This window comes from Ranitomeya variabilis, chromosome 1, assembly GCF_051348905.1.
Source record: "Ranitomeya variabilis isolate aRanVar5 chromosome 1, aRanVar5.hap1, whole genome shotgun sequence".
Lineage (NCBI taxonomy): Eukaryota > Metazoa > Chordata > Amphibia > Anura > Dendrobatidae > Ranitomeya > Ranitomeya variabilis.
This window is the reverse complement of record NC_135232.1, coordinates 524,052,154-524,069,051: the sequence shown is the minus strand read 5'-3', so window position 1 is coordinate 524,069,051 and position 16,898 is coordinate 524,052,154. Positions and strand designations below refer to the sequence as shown.

General features: G+C 44.2%; 2 protein-coding genes across 3 annotated transcripts in view; both read right to left on the bottom strand.

The window, feature by feature from the left end:
* The window catches only part of HCN2 (hyperpolarization activated cyclic nucleotide gated potassium and sodium channel 2), a 191,955-nt gene that overhangs the window by 95,007 nt on the left and 80,050 nt on the right, over nucleotides 1–16,898 (bottom strand). The gene's annotated exons all lie outside the window — the stretch shown is intronic.
* On the bottom strand, nucleotides 8,780–10,725 carry LOC143766407 (uncharacterized). Its single transcript, XM_077254078.1, has 3 exons — nucleotides 10,189–10,725; nucleotides 9,951–10,107; nucleotides 8,780–9,829 (listed from the first exon to the last, which is right to left on the bottom strand). The coding sequence occupies exons 1-3, from the start codon at nucleotides 10,301–10,303 to the stop codon at nucleotides 8,896–8,898; spliced, it is 1,206 nt and encodes a 401-aa protein (XP_077110193.1). The 5' UTR covers nucleotides 10,304–10,725; the 3' UTR covers nucleotides 8,780–8,895.

The window sequence follows — 16,898 nt, the reverse complement described above, 5'->3', positions numbered from 1 at the left end:
CAGTCTTCTCCTTGTTTGAGATGAAAGTTTAGAGGGACGGCCGGGTCTCGGTAGATTTTCAGTGGTATGATACTTCTTCCATTTCAATATGATCGCTTGCACAGTGCTCCTTGGGATGTTTAAAGTTTTGGAAATCATTTTTTATCCAAATCCGGCTTTAAACTTGTCCACAAGAGTATCACGGACCTGCTTGTTGTGTTCCTTAGTCTTCATGATGCTCTCTGTTCTTCAAACAGAACCCCGAGACTATCACAGAGCAGGTGCATTTATACGGAGACTTGATTACACACAGGTGGATTATGTTTATCATATTAGGCATTTAGGACAACATTGGATCATTCCGAGATCTACAATAAACTTCTGGAGTGAGTTTGCTGCACTGAAAGTACAGGGGCCGAATAATATTGCACGCCCCACTTTTCAGTTTTTGAATTTCCACAAAAATTTAAAATAACCAATACATTTCGTTCAACTTCACAATTGTGTTCCACTTGTTGATTCTTCACCGAAAATTTACATTTGGTATCTTTATGTTTGAAGCATATGTGGGAAAAGGTTGGAAAGTCGCAGGGAGCCAAATACTTTTGCAAGGCACTGTAATTGAATATTCTCTTTATCCAACCTTTTGTATTTTACACGGTTCCATGTTACTTGAGGATTTACATTCATATTTACATAGGTTATATCTGAACCTCTTTTGCTGTGATCAGTATATTGGCCACTGCATATATTTATCTTGTGCACTCGATATTGCCTTATAGTATTATTATATACTTACTGCAATTAGTGTCTTCATGATTTTCATTTGATGACACGTGTACAATAATTCTTCTTTGAATACCGTATGTTGGTGTGCTGAACATATCCACTTGTACGTAGACACATGGGCATATCCGTTCTTTTATTAAGCATGTAGGTCGTGTCACTTTTTTTAGGGCTGCAGCTTTATTATGAGCGAACGTGTACAGTATTCATGTCATTCTATGACTTTTAAATGTTTTTATGTGGGTGTTTTTTCGGTTGTCTATTATACCTAATAAAGCATTTGATTATCTAAGGTGATCCCTGTGTATATGGTCTGTAGGCATTTCTTTGTATACGCTTAATAAAATGCAAATTAATTATGAAAAAATCATACAATGTGATTTTTTTTTTTAAGATTCTGTCTCACAATTGAAGTGTACCCATGATAAAAATTACAGACCTCTACATTCTTTGTAGGTGGGAAAACTTGCAAAATCAGCAGTGTATCAAATACTTATTTCCCCCACTGTATATATACATATATTTAAAACATACTGTATTTTCCGGCGTATAAGACGACTTTTTAACCCCTAAAAATTGTCCCAAAAGTCGGGGGTCGTCTTATACGCCGGGTACGGCGTGTGCAGGGAGCGATCCTGGATGTTCCCAGGGTCTGAAGGAGAGGAAACTCTCCTTCAGGCCCTGGGATCCATATTCATGTAAAAAATAAAGAATAAAAATAAAAAATATGGATATACTCACCCCTCCGAGAAGCCTGGCTGTCACCGCTGCAAGCGTCTGCCTCCATTCCTAAGAATTGCAGAGCTTGAAGGACCTTCGATGACGTCGCGGTCAGGTGACCGGTCACATGAGCGGTCACGGACCAATCACAAGACCGCGACGTCATCGAAGGTCCTTCACGCTCTGCAATTCTTAGGAATGGAGGCAGACGCTTGCAGCAGTGACAGCCAGGCTTCTCGGAGGGGTGAGTATATCCATATTTTTTATTTTTATTCTTTATTTTTTACATGAATATGGATCCCAGGGCCTGAAGGAGAGTTTCCTCTCCTTCAGACCCTGGGAACCACACGCAGTATAAGATGACTGGGCGTATAAGATGACCCCGTCTTATACAGCGGGCATATCCCAAATTCCATATTTTATATGGAAAAGTTGGGGGTCGTCTTATACGCCCAGTCGTCTTATACACCAGAAAATACGGTACTTTCAAAACCATCTGGAGACCATAGCCTTCCCAGTGCAGCTCCAGGTGATTGTCAGGTCTCTCGATATGTACACGAGGGAGAGACCTGTCCACTGTTTGGGGAGCATCTGAATCAGGTGATAGGTTCCCTTTAAGGCCACGTTCACATGTTCTGTATTTTAAATAAGTATTTCTAAAGCAAAATCAAGAGTAGAACAATCAGGGAAAAGTATAATAGTAATGCATCACCATTTCTCCACTTCTCCTGGTTTTGGCTTACAAATATTGAGGCAAAATACTGAACGTGTGAACGTAGCCTACCACCTATATGCAGCTCCTTCCAGTCATCTGGGTGATGCTGCAACATCATGGTTCCCTCAATGTTAGCCCACCCCCTAAGCTTTTGATGTCCCTCCAGTATGTGAAGAGGTATCAGTTGGGGCTGCAGAACTGCCCAGAAGATGAAGGAGCGACATGTAATTTTCTCCATGCACGGACTGGCCTCCTGATCTGAGGGTGACAGCTTCATACATGTTTATGAGGCTTGGGTCGGGAGAGCCATAGCCGGTCTGTACCTAGAGGCATGTTTACTGCCACACAAAGCCTCATGCCCCTGGTTAAACTATGTTAGTTGACCTAACGTTATTTTAATGCTACATTCCCATAATGAGGTTTTGGCGAGTTATTCATGTTGTAGATTTTTGGCACCTAATAAGTAAATTAGGTTAATTGCGTTTTTTCTTAGCTTTTTTCATGTGTTTTTATCGTTTTGTTGATGCTGCATTTTGTCTCATATATGAATGTCATATTTTAAATAAAATGGCTTTGTTTTTATACTTCCTGGTATTTGACTTTGTCAAAACTTTTTTGATGCAGTCATGTGTGGATTATGTGAGTTTTTGATGCGTTTTGATGTTGATTTTCCGCATCTAATGCAAGTCTATGGGAAAAATTTACACATAAAACTCAGAGTAGCCACGAGAGAAATTGACATGTTGTGGATTTGTAACTTTACACAGTGAACGTTCACACTATCTGTATTTGGTCAGTATTTTACCTTAGTATGTGTAAGCCAAAACCAGGAGAGGGTGATAAATACAGAAGTGGTGACCTGTTTCTATTATACTTTTCTTCTGATGGTTCCTCTCCTGGTGTTGGCTTAGGCTACTTTCACACTAGCGTCGGACTCGGCCCGTCGCAGTGTGTCGGGCCGACGTACCGACGCTAGCAGTGAATGCGCCACACAACGGGGGCAGCGGCTGCTGTTTTTCCACGCATCCGCTGCCCCATTGTGAGGTGCGGGGAGGTGGGGGCGGAGTTCCGGCCGCGCATGCGCGGTCGGAAATGGCGGTCCGTCGGTGGCAAAAAACTTTACAAGTAACGTTTTTTGCAGCCGACGGTCCGCCACAACACGGCGCAACCGTCGCACGACGGTTGCGACGTGTGGCAAAGCGTCGCAATGCGACGCTAATGCTAATCAATGGTGAAAAAACGCATCCTGCAAGCACTTTTGCAGGATGCGTTTTTTCAACCAAACGACGCATAGCGACGTGCAGTGCACGACGCTAGTGTGAAAGAGGCCTAACACATACTGAGGTAAAATACTGACCAAATACTGCTAGTGTGACAATGATCTAAGAGGTTACATGATGTAAAAAGACAACCCCCTACTCATGTATGTGCCGATGAAATAATAAATTCCAACCTGTGTAGACAATGGCAGGTGAACCTCAAATGTTGCAATTGCAGCACTTCAAAAGCGTATAACAGAACCAAGTACACAGCCCCATCCCAATTAGGTGGCCAAGGCACTATTCACACTGCCTTTGTGGATTCCATTCATAATGGTATCTACAGGGCTCTCCGAGCAATTGTATTACATTATGTCACCAGACCTTACTGACTGGGGACTGTCGTGTTCTGGCGAGTTTTCTGCCTTTTTGAAAGAAAAAGTAGGCTGGGAGCAGTGCCTAGGAGAATTTGTGGTAGAGGCTGCAAACACAGATGTTAACAGAGCCTATTGCACACAACTAAAACACTACTTTAATCTTATATATAAATTCTATATAAAAGTAGAAAATGTAACATTCAATACAGCCAAAAAAATAGGTGCAAAGTACAAGTATTTTGTGCATGGAAATACTTGAATACTGTAGCTTCGTGCTGATACAGCCAAGCGGGTACCTTGGGGCCCATTGTGTCACTTATACTGATGGGCTAAACCATGAGTCTGCCAAAGGGACCATTACAGCCTCTGCTGAAGTGTCATCTCACTGCGTGTTGGGATTACTGTCACAGTGTCATTAACAATCAGTATTAATTCCCAAACATGTCAAAAGATATCTAAATTGTATAGCAACAATTGTGCATAATCACAAAAGATAAAGAGACAGGACACTGCAGATTTGCAGTGGTAGAGCGTTCCTGGGGTACAAATCTAAACCCGGCAAAAAGGGCTAATAAAGCCTTCAAATTTGGGCAGGTGCCAGGCGCACAGTACTTACTACCTTTCAGCCCTATTGCATACTGCAGAAATCAAAACCCCATCAGATGTGTTCAGTGATCGAGGAAGACGCCTTCCCACTCATGCATCACACTGACAGCTATTCAAAGCGCTCTGCGCTCTAGAATGGTGTATTGCTAGGTCACAAACACTAAATGCTGTCTTATAGGGAATGTATGATAAAAAGGAAATATTTAAATCAATATTTAAATAATGTTTGGGTATTTTGCTGTAATAGGCATAGATTTCCAGTTTTCTGTTGCTTACGTTCCAAACGACAGCTTAGCTCCCAGAAGGGTGGTGGGCACCTGAACTGCACATCCCATTGAAGTCTATGGGTGCGCAAAAAGAAAAATCCCATATAAAACATATGTATTGCATCTGATTTTTATGGATACATGGCTATTATTAACATAGGAAAATGGTTATGATAATGTAGATCCAGTAGGGTAGCTACCGGGGGGCAGAGGGGGCCCACCTGGAGCTACGCCACTGTAACTGTTTTGGAGTTACATTCTGCAGCAGATCAAAGAGAATTGATCTCCATGCTCTGCGCCCGGCCTCTATGGGGCCCTGAAGATGCTGGGGGGCCCGGTGCCAGAAGTAGGCCCCCCGCCCGTCATCGCAAGTTCAACTGTATCAGCCTATGGGGGGGGCTTCATTATACTATACAGAGTCTGCCTATGGGGGGCTGCATTATGCTATAGATTCTGCCTATGGGGTGGTGCATTATACTATATAGAGCCTGCCTATGGGGGTGCATTATATTATAGAGTCTGCCTATGGGGATGGATTATACTATAGAGACTGCCTATAGGGGTGCATTATACAATATACAGTCTGTCTATGGGTGGTGCATTATATTATATAGAGTCTGCCTTTGGGAAGTGCATTATACTATATAGAGACTGCCTATGGGAAGTGAATGATACAATATGGAGGCTATCTAGGGGGCCATCATACAGTGTGGAGATTACAGTGATGGGGCCTATCAAACAGTGTTGGAGCCATCAAACAATTTGAGGGCTACTATTGGGTCAGTATATACACAGTGAGGGGGCATTATACTGTGTGTAGGGGAGCAACTCGGGGCATTATTAAATGTAAAGTGGGCACTTATTGATAGGGGAACTCAGGTTACTGTGACTATCAAATTGGCACACATGGAAATATTAGTTTCTAGGGAGCAAAATGTGGGCACTGTTTTCCAGGGCACTTGCACCCGGCATTACTATATTATAGAGAGTTGCTGTAGAATTTAGAAGGCACAGAGAACCACACAGCTGGTGCAGTAATAGGGACACATACGGCAGCAGCGGCACAGTATTGGGGCATCAGCAGGATGAGGAGTTTCTTCAGGTTGAGAATAGTCCCATTGGGGATAGTGCTGAAAATATGAGATGGTGAAATGTGTCTTTGTTGTAATCTCTGCAGACGAGTCCTGGCTGGAAGAAGTTGTCACGTTGGTCTGGGCCAGATGGAAGACATGTGAAAAGTGAACGAATCCATCAGAAAGAACGTCAGCGGTAAGTCACCATCTATAACTGTGCTGTAATCTCTTATATGTTCCATAGCACTGGTATTTACCACTGACCGTATGGCGATAATATCAATGTTGGTCTTAATATAGAGATTATTTTCAGCAACAGCATGGTCATCTGCCGAGGTCCTCCTATAATCACTATTTAGGGGGCGCCACCCAGTTGTAATCAATGTTACCTGGTTTCACCCCCCTGAACCAAAACCCTAGCCACACCTCTGTGTAGATCTGATTATGTATAAAAACAGTTGCCGCTTGGAAGTAAATTACTAACACACGGATGGCTCACATGACAATATGGATGAAAAATGCAGAGTTTTCCAGATAAAAGTCAGATGATTTTTCATACATTCATCTGACCCCGGCCGTCCTCACCGACTTCACATTGGTCCTGTTTTCTAAATGGCAGTTGATGGAGGAGCTTGACCAAAACTGCAGGCCGCCTCCTCCATTAGAAAATCAGCTTTGCCATGCGCAGAAGAAGACAACATTCTGTTGTCCAACCCTAAAGAGTGCTAAGCCTGTGTGCGCACGTTAAGTATTTGGTGCAGTTTTTCTTTTTTAATAAATTTGCATAAATATCTACATTTCTGGGGGGGGGGTTCAGTCAAGATGGGGTGCAGAGTGTACATTAATGTTAAAAAAATGACTTTTGAATTTACCAAATGGCTGAAATGAAACAAAGAGTAAAAAATTTAAAGGGGTCTGAATATTTTCACTACCCACTGTACATCTACAGTAATTAACTTTAGCGATTAATCACTCATGCTAAGTCTAGGTTGGATCAGCATCCTAAGACACCCCAGATGTCTTTTTCTGCTGACGGCCGCTGGCTCCAAAATTCTCTTTTTAAAAAGGCTTATCCCATGCTTAAATACTTCAGTACACAGAAAAAGACAAGAACAGCGATGCCATTCCAGAAATGTATGTGCTGCTGTTGCTGGTGTGTGACATTGTTGCATACACTCCCGCTGCTGGTCATCAATATTCTGTCAGAGAAGACAAAATAATAAAGACTGCTGCCAGTCTGCGCCGGCTGATTAGGCTTCTTTCACACTTCAGTTGTGTGGCGTCAGTTGGGTCCGACATCGTGGCGGATCGACGGATCCGTCAAATTTCGTCCAAAAACGGTTCTAACGGATCCGGTTTTTTAACGGATCAGCTGCCCTAATCCGTTAAAAAAACGGATCCGTTAGAACCGTTGCGAACGTTTTTACATCCGTTGCAACCGTTTTTTGACGGATCCGTTTTTAAAAAGGGGAGGATTTCAATGTGATTGGCTACTGGAAACTTCTGGAAAACTATATATAGCGTGTATTTACACCACATCTTTGAAAGGTTGTAGAGAAAGTGGCAGAAATGGAAGGAGTCCTGGCGAACATTGCAAATTTACTTTTGAGGCAAATCAGTTGGCAGTCAGCGTTCGAGAGAGGGAGGAACGAAGACTGCGAATCCTACGGCAGCGGCGTAAGAGAAGGCTGTGGATCCATCCCATCACAGCACAACGTATGACCCGTGGTGTTTATTCCACGCTTTACATGGAACTAAGGGAAAACCCTCAAAAGTTCTTCAATTATGTGAGGATGAGAGCTGAAAATTTTGAATTTTTATTGGGCTATGTGGAAGACTGTACACGGAGACGAGACACCCAGATGCGATTCTCAATATCACCAGCAGAGCGTCTCATGGTGACTATTCGGTAAGTCATTTTTTTATTAAATGATTCTCATTCATCAGACTTATAACTGTGTTGTTTTTTTTTGTATTTTTTTTATTAAGTATTGTCTTTTGTTTTTGTTAACAGATTCCTTGCAACTGGAGAGTCCTTCTCATCCCTCCATTTTCAATTTCGACTTGGGATATCCACCATCTCGGGGATCATCAGAGATACCTGCCGGGCATTGTGGGAGTGCCTACAAGTGGAATACATCCCAGAGCCATCACAGGAGAGGTGGCTGGAGATCGCCCAAATTTTTCATCAGATTTGCCAGTTTCCAAATTGTGTTGGAGCAGTTGATGGAAAACACATAAGGATCGTCAAACCTTCAGGCTCTGGGTCACAGTTTTATAACTATAAGAAGTATTTCTCTATTGTGTTGATGGCCATAGCTGACGCACAATGCAAGTTCATCGCTGTGGATATAGGTGCGTATGGACGTGCAAATGATTCACAAATCTTTAAAAATTCACCAATGGGGCGCCGTTTATATGGAGAGACATTTGATTTTCCGCCCCCTAGACCTCTCCCTGGAACCACCGGTCCACCGTTACCATTTGTTTGTGTTGGAGATGATGCCTTCCAGCTTTCCCCACATTTGCTTAAACCCTTTGGAAGTAGTGGACTGACCCAGAGGAAGAAAATTTTCAATTACCGTTTAACCAGAGCACGCAGAGTAGTGGAATGTGCCTTTGGCATCCTAACTGCCAAATGGAGAGTGCTACTAACTGCCATTAAACTGCAGACTGAAACTGTCGATGATGTGGTCAAAGCGTGCGTTGTCCTGCATAATTTTGTTCTATCAAAAGAACAAGTTTCCCTGGAGGATAATGTTTCAGAAAGCACCTTACGGGATTACCAAAACCCCACTTTTCGCAGTCCAGTTGCAGTCTGCAGAATGCGGGACAGTTTTGCAGACTACTTCATGTCTCCTGCAGGATCAGTTGACTGGCAGTATGAAATGGTGTAAAAAAAATTTTATTTTTATACTAGTAAAAATACCAATTTTTGTTTGCATACAAAATCTTTGTACTTTAATGCAGCATTGTATGTTTTGCAACGGTACCCTTTAAACACTGTTATTGTTACTATTGCCATAACCTTGGTGACTTAAAAAATTTAAAGAAAAAAAAAAAGAAAGACTATAAAAAAATTTTTAAAACAAAAAACTGTTTATTTATTGACTTTTACAGATTCTCATAGTTTTGGGTGGAGATAGTAGCGGAGGGGCTGACAGGCGGGCGGACCACGTCGAGAGTGGGGGACAGGACATCACGGGGAGGAACAGAAGTGGAATGGGTGGTGAAAACATGAGGTTGTGTAGAGACTTGAGGTGCAGATGTGGTGTGTGTGAGGTATGAAGGTGTTGCTGGGATTGGTAACGGAGAAGTTAAAGGGGAAGAATGGAAGGGGGACGTTAAAAACTGGGAAAGACTAAGGGGGGAAGGAACAAATGACAAAGGAGTAGAATGGGCGGTAGGAGGACGTACAGGAGGAGGACGGACGGGAGGATAGACGGTGGATTGAGAGGGGAAAGGTGTTGACACATGAAGGGTAGGTGGAGGGGCATGGGATATCGCCTGCGCTAGAGCAGTGTGGCAGCCTTGCATCACATGCATCTGCAGGTCAGGAGTTAGATTTTCCATGTGCCTGAGGACCGCCTGAAAAAAACAGTGCCTTGGTGACTGGTTTGCATCTGATTGCATCCTATCAAGACGACTGCTGAGTTCAAGTATGCTTTTGTTAAGCATATTGTACCCAGCAGACGTTTGCTCACTCAAAAGCTTGATGGCACTGTGAAAGGATGCATTCAGATGCAAAAAGTCAGGCACATAGCTCCTTTCCTGACCTCTCTGGCGCTGCCGTCCTGACCACAAAGTTGGTCTAGAAGTTGCGGCAGTGGCAGAGGGGTGGGGTAAAGGGAACTCTAACTCATCACCTGCAGCTTCAAGTGACGAAGTCCGCCCTGCTGCTCCAGCGCTGGTGGATGAGGCTGAGGGATCAAACAAAAGGGTAGGTGCAGAAACAGAGGGGTCGACGTGGTCCCCGGTGGCGGACTCTCGAGGGATCGCTCCAGAGGGCTGCAACTCTGATGCAGGCTCCCGAGTGCTGCAGAAAGTGCTGTTAAAGAAGAAGAAAAAAAATATTAGTATCTTTATATTACAATTGCCCTTGCTGCAAAAAAATTGAAGGTTACACATTTTTTCAGTTTGACTGAAAATATGTGGTGTTGAATATTTACCTTCTGCTCAGCAGCGTCGTCCGGAGGAACGACAGGGCTCTGGCATGTTTGTATCTGCTCCTGCGTCCTCTAGATCCACTCGGGGCCTGCATCTCCTTATTAAACTCCCTCTTGAAGCGATCCCTGATTGACCGCCACCGCACGATAATCCTGTTACCTGGAAAGAGATAGCAAAAATTGGTTACTATACACCACATTAAATCATGCTAAAATAAGGTTATGAAGTGTGAATACTTACGCGCTAGATCCTGGGCCCCAGCATCGAGTTCCTCCCAGTTATCCATAACAGCACTGCACACTTCCTCCCATAGCCGTCGGGTGATTAACTGGTCAGCATGGCGGCGGTCCGACATGTTCCACAGCGGCTCCCTACTTTGTACTGCTTCGATGAGGGTGTTCACATCGATGCCCTCCTCTTCATCATCTTGTTCGGGAGCACGCTGTGAAGCCTACGAAAAATATAACAATAAAAAGGGAAAGATTACAACACATGAATTTTACATTTTACTAAACAACAAAACAAAAAGGAACTTACTCTTCGGCGACCGCCGCGATTATCATTCCGACGACTATGGGAGGTGCTTTGAGGAACTCTATGTCGAGCCCCGGATTGTGAGGACTAATAAAAAAAATTTAAAAAAAAAAATTAATAATGTTCTTAGATCGAGGCATATGTATTGTGTGTGCTGTCATGAATGTTTGTGTTGGGTGTAGTGCATTGTATGTGAGGATCGGTCTGTTCAAAACTTACACTATGCGCTCCCGCTCCTTGTCTTTCTCCACCCTGTCCGTCTCCTTCTGTAAGCCCCTCTGCTTCATATTCCTGTGAATACAGAACACATAAAGGGTTAAAAAACAATGACCATAGTTGTATCACCAAAAAATTTTAGAGAACAAAAAAAAAAAAAAAAAATACAATACCTCAGTTTGCTGCTGATGTGCTGGGGGGCTCTCAGAAGAAGACATTATGGTCTTGTGTAAATGTTGGGTTGTTCAGTCCTTGCGTACCTCTTGGTCCCAAGTATCTGTAAGTATACAGACAGTTCTAAGCTACTATACACAAGGATAGATGCAGCTGTAGGATTTAACACTTACATCTTTTTTAAAAACTTTTAGATTTCCTCCAACACAAAATGAAATTTTTTTTTCTAACCGTCATACTTTATATGGTAGATATGCTTGATGCACAAGCTGCCAAACCCTCTAGCCCTGTTTCCCCACCAAAAAAACCCCCCAAGAACCCTTTAAAGCAACACCAAAACTGAAATTGATATGCGCAATGCGCATGTTGGTAAAAGCCACCTAAACAAAGTTTGACCTTATCAAAAATGTTCCTCATTCGAACTTAAAATACCAATTCCAAAAATTGGTAATTATGATTACCCTACAGTTTGTATTTTCTAAAACCGGATAACATATTCTATACACAAGATTTGCATTACACATTTATATATTATAACCTTTACTGCATGTTTACCCAATATTACATTTATCTTGAAATGAGACTACTGACAGTTTTGTGTAATTTTTATTACTATTTTTTTTTTTTAAATTATTTTTTTTAATGGTACAGTAGGAGCTACACTGCTCTTTATTTGAAATACTATAACATTTGGGATAACAACAAAAATGCAGAACACATCACACATCATTTATACACACACACAAAACACATTTTACACCTCAGCTATAAAAAATAACAGCATAGTATGAAAAACATATAAACAGGGCAGGCAGGCGCACGCACACAAGCACGCACGCACACAAGCACGCACGCACACAAGCACGCACGCACGCAAGCATGCACGCACGCAAGCACGCACACAAACACGCACGCACACAAGCACGCACGCACGCATGCATGCATGCTGGATGGCAGTACTCACATGGCTGTCTCAGGCAGGGTCTGGCTTGCAGGGCCTCTCTGGCTGGATGGCAGTGCCTGGCTGGCAAAGTCTTGCTGGCAGAGTGTCTCTGGCTTGCAGGGCCTCTCTGGCTGGATGGCAGTGCCTGGCTGGCAAAGTCTTGCTGGCAGAGTGTCTCTGGCTTGCAGGGCCTCTCTGGCTGGATGGCAGTGCCTGGCTGGCAAAGTCTTGCTGGCAGAGGTCTTGCTGGCTGGGTCTTGCTGGCTGGGTCTGGCTGGGTCTCTCGGGCATGGAAGGGTCTCTCTTGCTGGCTGGTACATTTGGGAATGACCTGTCCTCTTTATATAGTTTTTGGGTTGTCTGGGCAAAGTTGCAACTTTTTGGAGCATGCTCAATCAAAAAAGCGGATTGAGGCGACGGATCCGCCAAAAAACGGATCGCGACGGATCCGTCGCCCATAGGCACCCATTCAAAAAAAAGGCGGACGCGAGGGATCCGCCGCGTTCCGCCTTTTTGCCGGCGACAAAAAACGTTACAAAGTCCGTCAATGTCTAGACAACGTCCGCCAAATATCGACGGATCCGTCGCAAGGCGGATGGAACGGACGACCATCCGCCACAATCCGTCTCTAATGCAAGTCAATGGGAAAATAGCGGATCCGCCCCCCAAAAAAAACGGATCCGCCATTTTACGAAAATGGTGGTTTTTGACTGACGCCGAAAGACTGAAGTGTGAAAGAGGCCTTAGCTGTAGCAGTCATGTCACCCACTGGGAAGAGCAGAAGGAAAGTATCCATTGTCTTTATTTTCTATGGGGCATGGAATTGATTAAGCAGAGGTTGTCCAGTAGTGGGCAACCCCTGTATGGATCCAAACATATAGGGCCAGATTTATTATTGTACTCTTAGGTCCAGAAATATTTGGACAGTGACTGAATCTTCGTGATTTGGCCTCTGCATGCTGCTATTTTTTATTTAAAATTAAATAACAGATATAATTGAAGTGTACAAATCTAAAAAACTGACCGTCACATCCAAGCATGAACCAAGTGTGAACAGGTGCTGAACCTAGAGTCACCAAATCGTAAACAGTCAAATAGATAAGGCAGCACACTGCGGCGCTGAGACTTGCAAACACGAAACATGAAAATTGAACTGCATTACTGCACTAGAAATATGAAAAATGAGAGCTTGTGCGCTAAAATTAGCATTCTGACTGAGCACTCCGCCTCTTAGCCACAAGTGTTTTAATCGCAGCAGGTCCGTTACCCCTCCACAGAGAGAGAAAAATTTAGTCTAAGAAGAGGATTCACAGTAGGTTCCCATTCAGATGAAGACGTTTATTCTCAGTGAGGAAAGGAAAGTGTAGGACCTGGTATACGAAAGATGCCGTAATGTGGCTACCAGGTACCCATGAATTGGCCAATTTGTGCGCTAAAAGCTCTCATTTTTCATATTTCTAGTGCAGTAATGCAGTTCAATTTTCATGTTTCATGTTTGCAAGTCTTAGCGCCGCAGTGTGCTGCCTTATCTATAATTGAAGTGTAGACTTTCAGGTTTAATTACCAAAAAAACAAAAATATCCCGTGAAATGGTTAGGAATGCCAACTACTTTTCTACAAAGCCTCCTCATTTCAGGAGCTCAAAAGTAATTGCACAAATTAATTTTAATATAAAGAAAGTGTTCACTTTTAATATTTTGTAGCACTATTGCTGACACCCCTGAATGGTGCCCCCATCTCCCTCCATGCAGGGACGCCGGCTTACTCACTGCCCCAGCCACACGGTGTTGTCTCCCGGCATGTCCCTCCTGATTCCTGGTATGCGCGTGCACCACAGTTCCCGGCAGCACGCTTAGTGCACGCGAGTGTGTGCTCCTCTGCTCTTAAAGATGCAGCGCGCATATACTAAATGCCCTCCAGCTTGTAATAGCTGGGAGACACCTTGTATAAAAGACTCAATCTCCCCTAGGGAGTGGACAAGCAATGAGTAGAATCATTAGTCAGTAAGGTGTACTACTAGTGAGTTATTAGGTACCCTCGTCCAAGTGTGACCAGTGTCCTGTATCCATAGTTCCCTAGTCCCAGAGCGCCAGTGCCTGAACCTCGTCCCCTGTTCCCGGAGCGGCCAGTGCCTGAATCTCGACCCTTGGTCCCGGAGCGACCAGTGCCTGAACCTATTCCCCTGGTCCCAGAGGAGGGCATGCCTGTACATAGTCCCCTGGTCCCAGAGAGGCCAGTGCCTGAGCCTAGTCCCCTTGTCCTGGAGCGGCTAGTGCCTGAAGCTAGTCCCCTGGTCACAGAGCAGCCAGAACCTCGTTCACTGGTCCTGAAGCGACCATTGCCTGAACATTGTCCCCTGGTCCTGGTGTCACCAGTCCTGTACCCAAAGTTGCCTTGTCCCTGTGTGGCTGATCATAAAGTCCCCCGGTCCTAGTGCAGCCAGTGCATGAATGTTATTCCCCAGCCCATGGGGGCCAAACCCTGATCCAGTATCCTAGACCAGTGTTTCTGAACAAAGCCCTAAATCAGTGTCATCGTGCCTGACCCCGGGGGTTAGCAGCTGCAGTAACGGGCTCTGCCCAGGAGTGGGACTTGGCTGCTGACTGCCGCACAAGCCTGACCTCACCACTAGAGGCTTCAGTGAACACTAAGGTAGCTGCATAGTTACGCCCCTTTCTGTGTACGCCTGGCCCTGTGGTACAGTGGGTTCACAAATCCACATGCACCACGGTTGGGTGTAACAACTTTCTTCCTTTGTGATGTTTTGCCAGGTCTTTACTGCAGCTGACTTCCAGTTGTTGCTTGTTTGTGGGTCTTTCTGCCATAGGTTTTGTCTTAAGCATGTGAAATGCATGTTCATTGACATTGAGATATGGCGATTGACTCAGCCATTGCCAAATTATTTACACTACTTTGCATTAAAGAAAAAACTCCTGGGTTGCAGTCACAGTATTTTTTGGGTCATTGTCCATCTGTACTGGAAGCGTACAATAAACCTTGCTGCATTTGGTTGAACCTGAGGAGAAAGTATAGCCCTGTACCCTTCAGAATTCATCCGGCTCCTTGTGTCTTCAGTCACGTCATCAATAAACACCAGTGATACAGTGACAGTGGAAGCCATGCATGCCCATGCCATCACACTCAGGGTGTGTTCCCACGGACAGGAACCGGCAGCGCTTTGGACGCAGCGCTGCCGACTTTTGAATACAGGTTATTCCGAATCACCGATCCAATACATTGGATGGGAACTTTATCTTGTGGAGACTGAGCGTTTCCGCAAGATCAATTGACATGCTGTGGTCTCGAAAGACGCACCGCATGTCTGTCTCCGCAGAAAGCCGGAGGCGTCGGAGCAGGCATAATAGAGATGGGATTTCTTCAAATCCCATCCACTATGCTGTAACATCTGGCTGCTGCGGGTTGGACACAGCGTTTCCTGACCGTGGGAACATACCCTTAGAGTTAAAAGTTGATCAGCAATTTCATTTTTCCAACAAAATTTACAAAAACAATTTTTTTAGGACCACATCACATTTGATTTTGGAGTGCCGAAAGAATCAAACCCCCCCACAGCTGACCCCATTTTGGAAACTACACCACTCAAGGAATTTATTTAGAGTCATGGAAAGTACTTGGATTCCAAGGGACTTCACAGAATTTTATAACGTTGAGCAGTGAAAATGAAAATACATTTCTCACAAAAAAAACATGATTTTTTGGTTACTCACCGTAAAATCTTTTTCTCAGAGCCTTCATTGGGGGGACACCGGAAATCATGGTATTTGCTGCTGCCACTAAGAGGCTGATGCTATGTACAAAAAAAAAGAATCTCAATCTAACAGTATAATACAGAAACAACAGAGCTGTTAAACTTGGAGGGTGCTGTGTCCCATAATGAAGGCTCAGAGAAAAAAAGATTTTATGGTGAGTAACCAAAAAAAATCATGTTTTCTCTATCGCTTCATTGGGGGAGACACAAAACCATGGGACGTCCCAAAGCAGTCACTGGGGCGGGAACAGCAGAAAAATATGTTCAGGTCAGAGAACTAACCACTGCTGCCTACAAGATCCTTCTATCTAGGCCTGGAAGAACAGGTTGCAGCTTTGCAAAGTTGAAGGGCAGAAGCTCTATGGTGCACCACCCAGGAAACGCTCACTGCCTGAGTAGAGTGTGCCTTAATATCATGGGGAGATGCTCAGTTCTTGACCTAGTATGTCTCCAAAACTGCTGCCTGGAATCAGCAAACTATCGTAGCCTTGGAGGCCGGAAGGCCTCTACGCGCACCCTCAGTGATGACAAGCGGTCATAGCCAGGTAGACCCGTACCGCCATGACCAGGTCTAACCTGTTCAGTGATCGCTCCAGAGGATGAGTAGGAGCCAGGCAAAAGGAAGGGAGAACAATATCCTCATTTACAGTGGGTACGGAAAGTATTCAGACCACTTTAAATTTTTCACTCTTTGTTTTCATTGCAGCCATTTGGTAAATTCAAAAAAGTTAATTTTTTCCTCATTAATGTACTCTCTGCACCCTATCTTGACTGAAAATGTATTAAAAAAGAAAAACTGAAATATCACATGGTCATAAGTACTCAGACCCTTTGCTCAGTACTGAGTAGAAGCACCCTTTTGAGCTGGTACAGCCATGAGTCTTCTTGGGAATGATGCAACAAGTTTTCCACACCTGGATTTGGGGATCCTCTGCCATTCTTCCTTGCAGATCCTCTCCAGTTCAGTCGCGATGGATGGTGAACCTTGGTGGACAGCCATTTTCAGATTTCTGCTGAGATGCTCAATTGGGTTAAGGTCAGGACTCTGGCTGGGCCAGTCAAGAATGGTCACAATTGTTCTGAAGCCACTCCTTTGTATTTTAGCTGTGTGCTTAGGGTCATTGTCTTGTTGGAAGGTGAACCTTCGGCCAAGTCTGAGGTCCAGAGCACTCTGGAAGAGGTTTTCATCCAGGATATCTCTGTACTTGGCTGCATTCATGTTTCCTTCAATAACAAACAGTCGTCCTGTCCCTGCAGCTGAAAAACACCCCCAGAGCATGATACTGTCACCACCATGTTTCACTGTTGGGATTG